Source organism: Anolis carolinensis, chromosome 2 (genome assembly GCF_035594765.1).
Source record: "Anolis carolinensis isolate JA03-04 chromosome 2, rAnoCar3.1.pri, whole genome shotgun sequence".
Classification (NCBI taxonomy): domain Eukaryota; kingdom Metazoa; phylum Chordata; class Lepidosauria; order Squamata; family Dactyloidae; genus Anolis; species Anolis carolinensis.
The window spans coordinates 28,333,890-28,349,895 of NC_085842.1; the positions used below are offsets into that span (position 1 = coordinate 28,333,890).

The 16,006-nt window shown below is 41.6% G+C and overlaps 1 protein-coding gene across 1 annotated transcript in view; it reads left to right on the top strand.

Moving 5' to 3' along the window:
• Positions 1-3,165: 3,165 nt before the first annotated feature.
• The window catches only part of mdc1 (mediator of DNA damage checkpoint 1), a 28,675-nt gene continuing 15,834 nt past the window's right edge, over positions 3,166-16,006 (top strand). Inside the window, exons 1-6 of the mRNA XM_008120112.3 lie at positions 3,166-3,641; positions 8,569-9,042; positions 9,731-9,812; positions 11,692-13,367; positions 15,667-15,762; positions 15,865-15,945. Coding sequence (XP_008118319.1) covers positions 3,518-3,641; positions 8,569-9,042; positions 9,731-9,812; positions 11,692-13,367; positions 15,667-15,762; positions 15,865-15,945 — 2,533 coding nt within the window. The 5' untranslated portion in view covers positions 3,166-3,517. The remainder of the gene's footprint in view (positions 3,642-8,568; positions 9,043-9,730; positions 9,813-11,691; positions 13,368-15,666; positions 15,763-15,864; positions 15,946-16,006) is intronic.

A 16,006-nucleotide genomic window follows, 5' to 3' on the forward strand; every position in this document is an offset into this window, starting at 1 on the left:
CACTCAAGTTATTTCAACAAGCGTTTGGAGACCCCTCTGATCAGAATAGGACCAGGTGTTTAACCCTATTACTTCTATGAGTGTGCCATTAAAACATTACCTATATTTCTTCTACATCAATCTATGCTTTAAGTATCTGGAAGGTGATAACAGATCATGATAGAGTGGCCATGTCAGGAGCAAAAGAAAATTCCTGCAACTTTAACATGTTTACAAATGAATTTCTGTTGTGTGCCATCAGATTAATGGTGACCCTACTGCAAACCTGTCATGGGGTTTTCTTGGCAAGATTTGTTCAGGGGGTGAAGTTGCCATTGCCTTCCTCTGAGGCTGAGAGTGTGTGTCCTATATGTATAAGTCTAGAAACTTCAGTCAATAAATCAGCCCCCTCAAAACCTGGGTCGGCTTATCTACAGAGCGACGTGAGTACTGAATCATAACTCATAAAGAGGAAACGTCTCCTGCTATGAGTAGAATGGCAAAAGGGAATAACTCACTTCTACATTGCCATAAAATCCAGATTATCGAAGCAGGTAATCCACACTATCTGCTTTGAATTGGATTATATGAGTCTACATTGCATTATAATCCAGTTCAAAGCAGATAATCTGGATTTTATATGACAGTGTAGAAGGGGGCTAAGTGGTGCTTTCCCATCTCTGCAGAATGACCTGTGACTCATCCATGGGTAATTTCAAAATCCACAACATTGTCCTCAAAATCGACCCTTGACTAAGTCGACTTATCCATGAGCATATACGGCAATTTGCTCAATATCACCATGGCTGTGTATGGATTTGAACCTTGGTCTCCAGAGTCATGACCCAATGCTCAAACTACTACACTACACTACACTGACCCTTGTGCAAAATAATACTCATGTACAACAACACCCATTCTGTTGCACATGAGAAGCCTACACCAGTCACTCATGTTTCCCAATAAACATCTGGAATAAACATCCCAGTAACATCTGGAAGGCTGCAGTTGGGTCAATTTAGTCATGATATTGGGGTTTGAATTCAGATACAAGTCTTGTGAATAGGATACCTGACCTCAAAATGTCCTTTAATCTTTCCCCAACCTCAGAGCAACAAGTGCTCTTGGGTTGCAATTCCCATGATCCCCAGTCTGCATAGTGGATAATCAAAAGTGATGGGGAGTTGTTATTCAATAACATCTGGGGACTCAAACTGGGTAACAACTAAATCACACTGACCACTATGTAAAAATAAAATTATAGTTGACTCTCTGTATCTATGGATCCTTCATCCATGGATTCAGCGGACCTTTGAAGGCAACCATAAGGTGGATGTGGCCCTCTAAAATAGACCCTACAGCCCCTGGTATTTGTTGGTGGCCTACCATTCAAATACTAACCAAGGCTGACCTTGCTTAGCATCCAATATCAGATAGGATCTGGTGCTTTTAGGGTATTCGGGTCCTCAATTTGAACTATACATTGTGCAAAGCCAGTAGTCCTTGTTTGCCCCGAATCTCCATCCTTCATTGCCAAGGAACGACCCCAAATCCTAGGCAGGAAGAAAGGCTTCTTCTCCCTATTATTCACTTTGTCCACACAATGCTCCAATGATGACTTCATTCCTGCTGATGCCAAAGGGAACCTAAATGCAACTAATGAGAGTTCCAGGCTGAAAGACAAAACCCTCTTTAGTCTGCTGTTCTTTCTAAAATGATCTACTGTATAGACATAGGAGACAAAGGAACATCATCTCAAATCTCTGAGGGCCCATCCACATGGCTATATAATCCAGAATATCAAGTCAGATAATCTAGAATACCTGCTTTGAATTGTGTTATCTGGGGGCCCTTCCACACAGCTATATAACCCAGAATATCAAGGTAGATAATCCACAATATGAGCTTTGAACTGGGTTATCTGAGTCCACACTGCTATATAACCCAGTTCAAAGTAGATAATGTGGGATTTTATACAGCTGTGTGGAAGGGGCCTGATTCATGCAATTACATGGTGAATGGTAGGAAAACCCACCTGTGGTGTTCAGCTGTGATTTTTATTTTATTTTCATGTGATAAAAGCTTTCACCTGGTAACACCCACTGCTGCTCTTAAAGACCCATTAAATGGAAATATAATTGTGTTGTTGAAGGCTTTAATGGCCGGAATCACTGGGTTGCTGTGAGTTTTCTGGGCTGTATGACCATGTTCCAGAAGTATTTTCTCCTGACATTTCCCCCACCTCTATAGCAGGCATCCTCTGAGGTTGTGAGGTATATTGGAAACTAAGCAAGGGAGGATTATATATCTGTGGAAGGTCCGAGGTGGGAGAAAGAACTCTTGACTGCCTGAGGCCAGTGTGAATGTTGCAACTGGCCACCTTGATTAGCATTTAATGGCCTTGCAGATTCAAGGTCTGGCTGCTTCCTGCCTGGGGGGAAATCCTTTGTTGGGAGGTGTTAACTGGCCCTGATGGTTTCCTGTCTGGAATTCCTGTTTTCTGAGCATTGTTCTTTATTTACTGTCCCGATTTTAGAGGGGTTTTTTTTAAAATACTGGAAGTCAGATTTTATTCATTTTCATGGTTTCCTCCTGCCTGTTGAAATTGTCCACATGGATTTCAGTGGCCTTTAGCCATCTTTGCCAAAGAGGGTTGGTTCTTCCGCAAAATACAACACCCAGAACAGTTAACGTGGTATCAAACTGGATTAAATCAACAGGGTAGATGAACCCTATAATGTAGAAATAAGAAAAATGGTTTCAAAATTGAGGGGAAAAAACCTTAATATAGAATACGAGCTGAAGTCATGGAAAAGCTCAAGATATTTAAACACAATTACAACGGATACGGAGGACCGACTACCCCGCGGATACAGAGGACAAGCTCTTCGACATCTACGGTATCTGCATAGGCTCTCCATGTCTTGCATTTACTTCCGCCCTCTCGCTTGGAGGCCCAACAAAATGGCCGCTGCCGTGAAGTCGAAGCCGGAAACCCTATGGCTGAAGCAACTCTATGCTACTGGAGTTACGCTCTAGGCTGGACGTTTCCCGTCTCTGTGATTTTCCCTCTCTTATATTGGATCGGAAAAGAGCGAGGGACGTCCGGGCCGTTTACTCCCCGCCAACCATTAAAACGAACCGACCAATCGTAAGACCAAGAACTTTTAAAGTGGCAGCTACGGCATCCAATAAGAAAAAGGTCCTGCGCAAGAGGAGGCGGGACGCACCATAATTGATTGCCGGAGTCCTATTTGGGGGAGCAGAGAATTCTTGAAGCCCCTTTTCGATAGGTTCAAGTGGGGAAGAAAAAGGCGGGAGTTAGATTTAAAGGGACAGGCACCTAAAAATAAGAAAGATTGGGGAAAGGTGCATAGGTGTGCGTGGGTTAGATATTAGGATATCTTAAGCGTATGTATATATTTGGGAGGATATCAAGGGAATAATGCAAGGAGACAGAGGGTGTAGATGAGGTTTGGAAAGGCAAAGGGAAGGGGTAACATTGTACCTACCTATATGGATATATAGTGATTGCAAAATGGAGCAAACTCAGTTGTTGGACTGGGATGAGGAAGGGGATACCATTGAGTCTTCTAATGGGGATACCCCAAAACCTGTAGGGCGCCTGCACCTTTTGAGCAGCAAATATGGCCCTGAAAAAGGTAAGGATGCATCCAATGAGTGCTTTTATTTATATTTATTGTGTGTATGTGTTTATGTGTATGTATCACACACACAGACACACATATATAATGCCACCTTTCTTCCAGAGTGGGATGCAAAGGCAGTTTGCAAGTACATTAAATTAAAATATTTCCTGCACATTTTATTATATTTATGGATGATATTATTGTATTTCTATGCCACCTTTCTCCCAAAGTGGGACATAAGAATGGGAAAACATTACATTAAAACATTTTGATCACATTTACTATATTTATTTGTAATACTGTATTTATATGACACCATTATTATTATTATTATTATTATTATTATTATTATTATCATCATTATTATTATTACTACTGTCATTATATATTTATACCCCACTTTATTTCTCCTGCAGGAGACTTGAAAGCATCAGCTTTCAATTCAATATGTACAAATATGCAAACATTAAAACAGGATTAAATATAAGGAGCATCACAAAAATTTCCGGTGAAAAACCATTAAAACATGTTCAAAGTTAAAAAAAACAAAACCCTTTCTCCAAGAGTGGGATGCAAGGTGGCTTGCAAATACATTAAATTAAAAGGTTATTATTATTTTATTGTATGACACAGCAAACAAGATAGATATGCTGGATTTCGTATCACAAAATCACAAGTCGAACACTTCCCAAGTGTCTAGGACTGTGTGATGTATTTTCGGATGATGCGTGCAGATCCCAGTAGGGTGGCCTTTTGCAGTTGGCAGATTGTGATTTTGTCAATGTCTATTGTTTCCAAATGCCAGCTGAGATCTTTTGGCACGGCACCCAATGTGCCGATCACCACCAGGACCACCTGCACTGGTTTCTGCCAGAGTCTTTGAAGTTCAATCTTGAGGTCCTGTTGTTTTTCCTGTTGTTTTTCGTCAATGCGACTGTCACCTGGGATGGCAACATCAATGATCCAAACCTTTTTCTTTTCCACAACTGTGATGTCTGGCGTGTTGTGTTCCAGAACTTTGTCAGTCTGGATTCAGAAGCCCCACAGTATCTTTGCGTGCTCATTTTCCAATACTTTTGCAGGTTTGCGATCCCACCAGTTCTTTACTGCGGCCAGGTGGTACTTGAGGCATAAGTTCCAATGAATCATTTGGGCCACATAGTTGTGCCTCTGTTTGTAGTCTGTCTGTGCAATTTTCTTACAGCAGCTGAGGATATGATCAATGGTTTCGTTGGTTTCCTTGCACAGTCTGCATTTTGGGTCATCAGCTGATTTTTCGATCTTAGCCTTAATTGCATTTGTTTTGATGGCTTGCTCTTGGGCTGCAAGGATCAGGCCTTCTGTCTCCTTCTTCAGTGCCCCATTAATGAGCCATAGCCAGGTCTTCTCCTTATCAGCTTTTCCTTCAATTTTGTCAAGGAACTTTCCATACAATGTTTTGTTGTGCCAGCTGTCAGCTCTAGTTTGTAGTGCGGTTTTCTTGTACTGATTCTTTGTCTGCTGTGCTTTGAGGAGTTTCTAATTTTTGACTTCAATCAAAGCAGGTTCTTCACTTTGCTTGACATATTCTGCCAGGGCATGTTCTTCTTCTTTGACGGCTTATTTTACTTGTAAGAGTCCTCTGCCACCTGATCTTCAAGGCAGATATAGCCAGTCAACATCACTGTGAGGGTGCAGTGAATGATGAATGGTCATAAGTTTTCTTGTTTTTCTGTCTAAATTGTCCAGTTCCGCCTGTGTCCATTTTATAATGCCAGCAGTATATCTTATGACAGGTATGGCCCAGGTGTTTATGGCCTTGATGGTGTTGCCTCCATTGAGCTTGCTCTTGAATTTTAAAATTAACACATATATCATTGCGTAATTAAAATACATCCGCTGCCTTTCTCCCCATGGGGACACAAGGCAACTAACAATCCTACACTTTAGTCAAGTTTAAAAAGCGCAATACAAAACTTTAAAAAAAACCAATTAAATAGTACACTGTGGTAGAAACATATTGAAATATAATAAATACACTTAAAATAGCCTTTAAAACTAAAGTGTATTTATTAATCTTGTTTTATTTAGATGCCACTTTGCTCCCAGAGGTGGGCTTGCAAAAACATGATTCCATGGCACTCTGCCATTGTAGTTAAAGTAGTGTCAAACTGCATTAATTAGTTAAGAATGGGAGTGAGACAACAGGAAGATAAGTCTAGGAAGTGAAATTCATTTCTGGAAGAGTTTTTATAGGGGAAAGGTGTCCACTGAAGCTTCATCTCCAGTCCTTGTTTCCACAACAAGCCAAATTTTTCAAAATCCAATTAGCACAGGGACAAAAGTGAGGTGAAATCTTCTGAACAGGGGCACAAACAGCAGAACAGACACCATATGGGTGTTAACCCTTCCCTGTGCCATCCAAAACGTGTGTGTGTGTATACACACACATACACATAAGTTGAATTTGTATGTAAGTTGGAACAGGTACATTTTAAATGTAATTCCAGCCATATATATTCAAATTCAACTTAAGAACAAACTTACAGAACCTACCTTGTCCGTAACTTGGGGACTGCCTGTATATTGACTGAATGCATAAAGAGACCTTTATCATGTTCATGCCATGTGTAAAATCTGAATGAGGGACATACCCTTGAATTTGGGAATTTCTTAGGGTATGAAAACAGTTTCTCTTACTCTTTAAGAGCAAATTGGCAAGTGAAACTTAGGTAGGGCCTTTTGGGGGCTGTGTGATACTGAGTTATCCCTTACATAATCACCCTCATTACATATTCCCGAACTAAGCACGATTGTCGGCTTGCTTTAGATTAACTTCAAACTGTGATTCACCTTTGATTATGTAATCGTATCAGAGGCGCTTATGTCAGATTGAATATCCACTGCCTATGGAAGAAATGGGGTCAGGGGAATTTGGAAAAGTTTTTGAGGTGTTGATTTGGGACGACTTCATCAAGGCATTGAATGTTTGCCTTTTTGCCTGGAAACCGCTCTGTGTCTCCACGGGAAGATAAGGTAGCCTATAAATAAATTATTATTATTATTATTATTATTATTATTATTATTATTATTATTATTACTTTTCACCCAAAAAAGTAAGCAAGATACAAAAGAACAAATGAAGCTGTTTTATATTAAGTCAGACCCTAAGAATCATTGAGTTGGAAGAGACCCCAAGGGCCATCTAGTCCAACCCCATTCTATAAGGCAGGAAGTCATAATCAAAGTTCTCCCAACAGATGGCCATACCACCTCTGCTTAAAAACTTTCAGAAAAAGAGACTCCAACACAATTCCTGGCAGCATATTCCAGTGCTGAACAGCTCTTACAGGAAGAAAGTTCTTCCTAATGTTTTGGTGGAATCTTTTCCCCTGCAATTTGACTCCATTGCTTTGTATCCTACTCTCTAGAGCAGGCATGGGCAAACATAGGTTGTTAGGAATTGTGGGAGTTGAAGTCCAAAGAACCTGGAAGGCTGAAGTTTGTGCATGCCTGCTCTAGAGCAACAGAAAACATCTTTTCAGATATTGAAACATGGCTTTCAGCCTTTTTTTTTCTTCAACCTAAACATACCCAGCTCCCTAAGGCATTCCTCATAGAGCTTGGTTTCCAAACCTTTGCTAATTTTGGTTGCTCTTCTCTGACACATTCCAGTTTATCCATATTCTTCTTGAATTCTGTTGCCCAGAACTGGACACGGTAGTCCAAATGAAATCAAAGAGAGTGGGACTGTGACTTCCCTCAATCTCAACACTATATTTTTATTGATGCAATCCAGAATGACATTGGCTTTTTGAGCTGCTGCATAACACTAGTGACTCATGGTCAGCTTGTTGTCTACTAAGACTCCTAGACTCCTTTTACATGGACTGTTTTCAAGTCCAAGGGTCACACATCCTAGGTAAAGGTAAAGGTTTCCCCAGTCGTGTCCGACTCTGGGGTTGGTGCTCATCTCCATTTCTAAGCTGAAGAGCTGGCGTGGTCCGTAGACACCTCCAAGGTCATGTAGCTGGCATGGCTGCATGGAGCGCCGTTACCTTCCTGCCGGAGCGGTACCTATTGATCTACTCACATTTGTATGTTTTTGAACTGCTAGGTTGGCAGAAGCTGGAGCTAACAACGGGCGCTTATTCCTCTCCCCGGATTCGGACCTGCGACCTTTCGGTCTGCAAGTTCAGCAGCTCAGCGCTTTAACTCACTGCGCCACCGGGGTTCTAATATATGCATCCTATATCTGTGCATTTTATTTTTTTCTGTTTAAGTACAGTACAGGATATTTCTTCTAACTGAAATTCAATTTGTTAGTTTTGGCTCAGTGCTCTAGTCTATTAAGACCCTTTTGAATAAATCCCCCCATTTCCATTGTTGAAAATCAAAGTGTGATCCTTGCAGGAGATGGGAGTGTAAAAATGTCCCCTTGCTCCTCACTGTCCTAGAACAAGGAAATAGATGGCTATCCTATGAAGCTCAAATTTGTCCAGAAAAGGGTGACCAAAATGATATAAGGTCTAAAAGCCAAGCCCTATGAAGAACAGCTTAAGGAGCTGGGTAGGTTTAGCATGGAGAAAAGATGACTGAAAGGGGGCATGATGGCTGTGTTTAAATATTTGAAAAGATGTCCCATCGAGGAAGGGCCAAGCTTGATTTCTTCTGCTCAGGAGACCAGGATGTAGAGCAATGAATTCAAACTGCAGGAAAAAAAGATCTCACTTAACCATTAAGAAAAAGTTCCTGGTGATAAGGACTGTTTGGCAGTGGAAAATGCTGCCTGAGAGTGTGGTGGAATCTTCTTCTCTGGAAGTTTTAAAACAAATTGGATGGCCATCTGCTGGGGGTGCTTTTCCTGCATGGCAGAATGATGTTGGAATGAATGGATATTGGGATTTTTTCCAATTCTTGATGATTCTATGACTAATGGCTTGACTTTTTTCATCTGTAGATTTCTGGATCTACCCAGGGGAGAATGTCATTGGGCGCCTGGAAAGCTGCCAAGTCTGCTTACCTGCCTCATCGGTCTCTAAGGCCCACGCCGTGATTGAAGTCCCCAGCTCTGACGGGCCCCACCTTTTGTATGACAAGGGCAGCCTAAATCGCACCCGGCGCCAACGGATGGTCTTGATTCCACAAGTCCGCTATAGCCTTCAAGATGGGGACTCCTTAATCTTTGGTGACGTTGGATGCCAATATTTCATGTTGACTCCAGAGGCTGAGCTTGAATCCCCCAATGACTCAGTGGAGATTCCCCCAACCCAGACAAGAGTGGAGGCCAGCACTTTGGTCATTGAGGAGACACCTGCGCCAGGGAGGAAGATGAGGATGCGCTTTGGCGGAGTCCTGGTTCAGGATTCGGACAAGGAAGAGGAAGAGGAGGTGAATGAAGCAGGCAGGAGCGTTCCTCACCGAAGAGGAGATGGTAAGTTTTAAAGGAGGCCCATATTTGGACTTTCATCTCTTATAGTGCCAGAATTTAAGCTGCTATAGTGAGTAGCTTCTAATTGAGTCCCCCCTTTTTTCCGTATCGAGAGCGATTTGAGAAACTGCAAGTCGTTTCTGGTGTGAGAGAATTGGCTGTCTGCAAGGACGTTACCCACATGTTTTACCATCCTGTGAGAGGCTTCTCTCATGTCCTCACATGGGAAGCTGGAGCTGACAGACGGGAGCTCACCCTGCTCCCTGGATTTGAACTGCTGACCTTTCGTTCAGCAGTCCTGCCGTTACAAGGGTTTAACCTATTGGTCCTGAAGCTGGCTAAAAGATCAGAGCTTATTTATGGTGAGACAAGCATGTTTTGAGGGTTTCATGCTGTCGCTTTGGATTGTTCCCATGCTCCATCCCAACCACTGTTTTGGTGAGCCAGAGGTTATATTCTGGTGGAGTAGAAGAGAGTTTACATGGGGCATCTGCATATGATATAGGGGTCACCTTCATCCCCAGATTCCTTTTATGCATCATGTATCTCTCCTCCATCTCCCAAGATCCAATTTGCTCAGTGACCAAGCAGTGATCCTATCCAAAAACTACAATATGATTTATGGTAGTGAGAAAGAGGAAAATGTTTTCCTTACTGCTTTCTCTGAAATTTAATCTGTTTTTTCCATTAGGCTCAGTTTCCTCTCTTGAAGATGCTAGACAGCCCAATTTGGCCTCCTCCATGTTTTCTTCTCCTTCTGTTGTGCCGGAAAGGTATGCCATTTTTGAGTGCTAGTTTTGGGAGAGGCCTTAGCAACCTTAATTATTGTAATGTGTAGAAGGGAATATGTTGTTGTATTGTCGAAGGCTTTCATGGCCGGGATCACAGGGTTGTTGTATGTTTTCTGGGCTGTATGGCCATGTTCCAGAAGTATTATTTCCTGACATTTCTCTGTTGTTCACAATACCTTTTTTTTCTGAATGATGGCTCAGAATGATAAAAGAATTGAAAACGTGGCAACTTCCAGTGGAACCTGTAGAAGAAATATGTTGAAATGCCCATAAGATGGTTACTTTATTAGTAAAAAAAAGAAAGGGAATGGTTACTTGCTTCTTTTAGAAGTTTCAAAAGCAGTCAAATCACATTTTTAAAAAGCAGTCACCTCTAATAAACACCTTTAATGTTAAACACTTGCTGTTTAATGTTAAACACATACTTATGTTCAAAACCAGGAATTGACTTTGAGCCACTCCTGGTATTTCCTGTTGTTTGTCTGTTCCCCCCACAGAAAATTGGTGGCCACCCTTACACCAAAGGATGGTTGCAGAGTTGCACAAAGCTTATGAAAGTTGCTATTTGGACAGTAAATCCCAGACCTCTTTGGGTTGCTCTAGCTGGAAAATTCTAGTAACTGCAGTATAACTGCAGTCTCTGTGGCAGTAACTCTGGGGCATTAGATTAAATGGATTGAAAATTTAAAAATCAAGCTCCCATTAAATCATCATTAATGAATGGGTTATATTCCACAATGGACTGAAAAATACATTTTTAAAGCTACCATTTGAGTATCTTTTGCCGGAAATGCATGGATAATGCAGAAGAATTTGGATTTTGGATTTTTTTTTAAAAAAAGATTGAAATATCTGTATAATGAGATATCTTTAGACAAAACTGTCTAAAATATTGTATAAAATTACCTTTGGGTTATATAAAATATTGCCTGAAGGTAATTTTATACAATATTTTGGATAGTTTTGTGCATGAAACAAAGCTTGTATACAATGAACGATCAGAAAGCAAAGGTGTCACTATTTCCGCCACCTCTGTGTACAATTTTGAACTTTGAAATATTTTGGATTTTGTAATCCCGGATAAGGAATGCTCAACCGGTATTATAAAATATACAGTAGAGTCTCACTTATCCAACATAAACGGGCCGGCAGAATGTTGGATAAGCGAATATGTTGGATAATACGGAGGGATTAAGTAAAAGCCTATTAAACATCAAATTAGGTTATGATTTTACAAATTAAGCACCAAAACATCATGTTATACAACAAATTTGACAGAAAACGTAGTTCAATATGCAGTAATGCTACGTAGTAATTACTGTATTTACGAATTTAGCACCAAAATATCACGATGTATTGAAAACATTGACTACAAAAATGCGTTGGATAATCCAGAACGTTGGATAAGCGAGTGTTGGATAAGTGAGACTCTACTGTATATATTTTAAAAGTTCAGATGGCCAAACACCATATGATGAATTTTAAACCTGAACCTTATGCTTAATCTTCTTTGTGTATTTTAATATGTATCTTCTGGAAATATGTTTTATTATGCTTATTTTAAAGAATGCTTGTAGGTGAGTGTGTTTTACAATGTTGTAATCCACTTTGAGCCGTGAAATCTGGCAATAATAATAATAACAATTATTATTAATAGAACAGGCATCTACCCTTCACTTCCATATTGTGGGGAAATAAGTTTTGCCTTTCATAAAAAAGAATACAAACTGTTCTTAGCTGCCTACATATTTAATGGCTTAGTAGATGAATCACTACTGTTTCTTTAACTAAGCCAGAATTTTAGGTGTTTGAGTAGAGGAATCTGCTTTTAATTGTTACGTTTATCATTTGTACCCCACAGTGATGAGGAAAGTGGGGAACTCTCTGTCAGTGACTTGCCTTGTCCTTCCTTGCACCTGCGCTTTGAAAGCCAGGATTCTGAAGTAACTCCTTTGGAGAATGGTGGCCCTCCACCTTTGGACAAAGAAAAAGCAACTGTTCAATCAGGAACTCCTGAGGCTGAACCAAAAGGCCCCCCAAGCATGGAAGAAGATGCAGCTGAGAAGCAAGGAGCTGCTCCTTCTGGCCATAGCCTTGTAGAGAACCTCCAACTGGATAGTGATACTGATGTGGAAGATGAGGAGATTGCTGGTAGCATGTCCAGATCATCAGGGCCTGGAAACTTGGAGGAAGATGACAAAGCTCTAGAAATAAGCAGTGACACAGATGTGGATGACCCTGTGTTGGTGGATCCAGATGCCACCAGTCAAAAGACCCACCCTGCAGTTATCTATGTGAGCAGTGCTTCTGATCAGGAGGAAGTAGCAAAGGACTCGGGTATCCCAAAGGCCCAGAAAACTGCTGAAAATGGGGATGATGACACAGATGCGGAGGATGGGATGGAAAACCCAAGTGTCGTGTATCTTGAAAATCATGAGCCTGTGCCTCAAATGGAAGGTGGCTGTCAAAGTATGGGAAAAGCAGAAGAACCACATCCTAAAGGCTCCCAGCCTGGTGAGAATGAGGACAGTGACACAGATGTGGAGGAAATCACCCAAGAGCCAAAGGAGAAGGCTACATCTCAGCGATCTCATGAATGTCAGAACCGTGGTGCAGATGTGGATGACACACCCCTCAAAATGGACAATCCAAGTGAGACTTTGAAGACCCATAAAGCTGCTCTGGACAGCGATGAGGATGCAGATGTGGATGACACACTCCCCAAAGCTGAGACTTTGAAGACCCATAAGGCTGCCCCAGACAGTGATGGGGATACGGATGTAGAAATGTCTAACTTGGTGCTGGAGAACTCGCATATTGCTCAGCTCCACAGTTCTCATCCGATAAGCTTCAAGGACAATGATTCAGATTTGAAAGACATCCCACACAAAAAGGCTGTGTGTCAAGTTAGCAGTTGCCTGGATCAACCGAGTGCTGATACTAAAGAAGTATCTAATCTTAATGTTCAACAGCAGAGCAGTGAGGAAGCTGTTAATGAACAATCCAAGAGCTCAGATGGGAAGGAAAACCCTGAGATCATTGACAAAGGAGCCGCCTTGCCTCAGATTCAGTGCCTGCCTGCTCTCTCTGTGGATAGCGATACCGATGTTGAAGAGGAGGAGGTGGAAATTCAAGATGTGGCCCCCAAAGTGGAGCATAAACCCATAGTTGCTGGTTCCAGTGGAGACGGTAGCAGAAGCAATCCTGAGAATAATGCTGTTGAATCCCCAAATAGTCTTGGACCTATTGAGGTTGAGGATAGTGATACAGATGTGGAAGTGGTTTCTCCATCCCATAAGGAATCGGTGGCTCAAGATGATGATGCAGACGTAGAGGAAGTGGTTGCACCATTGCCAATGAAACCCATAGAAGAGCAAGAGACTCAGCTATTAGCTTCTGAGAGATCTCAGGCGAATGGAGAGAAATTGGACGGCTCTGCAGTGGATGTGAGAATCCACCATGAACCTGGGAAAGAGGATGACGATACAGACGCAGAGGAAAAGAAGTCCTGTTCGGGAGAGGAGAGCAGCACTGATGGTGAGGGAAGGAGAAAGAAATGAAGGCAAATTTCCTTTCCTTCACTGGTAGACTTTCTAATTGTGGGGTCTTAATAGATTTTTTAAAAGACCCTAGTGCTGTGATCTGGTTAGTCATAAAAGATCTAAATATGTTGTCGAAGGCTTTCACAGCTGGAATCACTGGGTTGCTGTGAGTTTTCTGGGCTGTATGGCCATGTTCCAGAAGCATTCTCTCCTGACATTTGGCCCACATCTCTGGCAGGCATCCTCAGAGGTTGTGAGGTGTGTTGGAAACTACTATACAAAATCCCAGAATACTTGTAAAGTATCTACACAAACACAAGATAGTCTATGTACAAAGAAAATATGTTCAAATAACATATAATATTATTAAAGTTCCCCATATAAAGCTCAATTTGACAGTACCAGACAAAATGAAAAGGAGCAACAGCTCTAACACAAAAGTTATCCAAGTCTGATATTGGTTCCAATGTATATAGGCTTCAGGGATACATAGTCAATGAAAATATCTTTTGGAAGATATTTTCATTGACTATGTATCCCTGAAGTGTGTTGGAAACTAGTCAAGTGGGGTTTATGTATCTGGAATTTCTAGAGTGGGAAGAATTCTTGTCTGCTTGAGGCAAGTGTGAATGTTGCAATTGGCCAGCTTGATTAGCATTAAATGGCCTTGCAGCTTCAAAGCCTGGTTGCCTCCTGCCTGGGAGAATCCTTTGTTGGGGGGTGTTAACTGGCCCTGATTGTTTCCTGTCTGGAATTCCAGTTTTTTAAAAAAGTTTTTTTGAGTATCTTGATTCTAGATTTTTTTTTTAATACCAATAGCCGGATTTTGTTCATTTTCATTGTTTCCTCCTTTCTGTTGAAATTATTCAGTTGCTTGTGGATTTTTATGGCTTCTCTGTCTTGCAGCTTCAAAGCCTGGCTCCTTCCTGCCTGGGGGACTCCTTTGTTGGGTGGTGTTAGCTGGCCCTGGCCAAATGTGATAGGACTGCCTTGGCCTGCTAACACATCCCAACAAAGGATTCCCCAGGCAGCAAACAGCCAGGCTTTGAAGCAGCAAGGCCATTCAGTGCTAATCAAGCTGGCCAATTGCAACATTCACGCTTGCCTCAAGCAGACAAGAGTTCTTTCTCCCACTCTGGAAATACCACAGATATATAAACCCCACTTGCCTAGTTTCGAATAGACTTCACAACCTCTGAGGATGCCTGCTATAGATGTGCGTGAAACATCAGGAGAGAATGCTTCTGGAACATGGCCATACAGCCCGGAAAACTCAGCAACACAGTTATAAATATGTTGAGGTCAAAAGGCCATTGCTCTAATGCCAAAATATAAGTTGTGGTAAACCAGAAGTTGGGAATAGATGGCCTTCCAGATGTGAAAGGATCACAACTCATATTATCCTGGACTGTTATCTCATCCAGAAGAATGGTAAGTTACACATTCAATACACAAATAAATAATAAGATTTCTCATCAAAGTTAGCAATGGTGGAAATCCCAGTTGTAATAGCACCAAGTAGGCCACAATTTCCCTGCTGCCCTTATGTTGCAGAGAAATATCAGGGACTTTGAATCTTCTCTGAGCTGTAGAGTTACATCTTAGCGTGGCCTTGTCTTATGTTCTTTAGAAACTACAGCTCCATTTGTTAACACAATGCATGCTGGGATATATATGGGAGCTTCAGCAAAGCATTGCAATGTGGATTGATTTTTTTCAGCATTTGAACCAATGCTGAATGGGATACTTGGTTTCTTTTAATCCCTCCCATAATCTGCCAGTATTTTGTCCCCACTGAAAATGATAAGATTGTACTCCTTTTGTGGCACTCCACGATTCAACTACCTCTTAGAGCAGTGGTTCTTAACCTGGAGTCCCCAGGTGTTTTGCCCTACAACTCCCAGAAATCCCAGCCAGTTTACCAGCTGTTAGGATTTCTGGGAGCTGAAGGCCAAAATATCTGGGGACCCACAAATTGAGAACCACATATTTTGTATTTTTTATAAACTTCGCCATCCCAAACCATATGTATGGAAGTGCCATTGTCCCTGGATGCATCTACACTGTAGAATGAATGCAGTTTGACACCACTTTAACTGCCATGGCTCAATGGTATGGCATCATGGGAGCTGTAATTTTTCTAAGTCTTTAGCCTTTTCTGCCAAAGAGGGCTGGTACCTCAGAAAACTACAATTCCCATGATTTCAAAAGCATTGAGGCATGGCAGATAATGCATTGGGATTCATGGCTGAACTTTAGAAATAAGAGGGTCTTGTTCCATTTTGTCCCCGCAGATGATCAGGACATAGATCTCCAGGCAACACAATGTTTTCTGCCTTCTGAGCCCTCATCTCCTGGGATTGAACCAGCAAGAGATCCCATCGTGGCAGGTGGGGATTGTTCCAGGGTTCAAAGAGGAGCAGCTTTTGGGGTCTTTATAGGCTTGTGTGTTTTCACTAGAGAATAACACCATTTTTCTAACCCCATGCCAGATTCCCATAACAATCTGGAAGAGGAACCGACTCAGGACTTCAGAACTCCTCCTGCACAAACCAGGCTCCTATCTGGGAAAAGTAAGTTTGTCAGAGGCCTCTCTAATTAATAGCTCTTTAGTGTAATGCATTCCACTTAGGG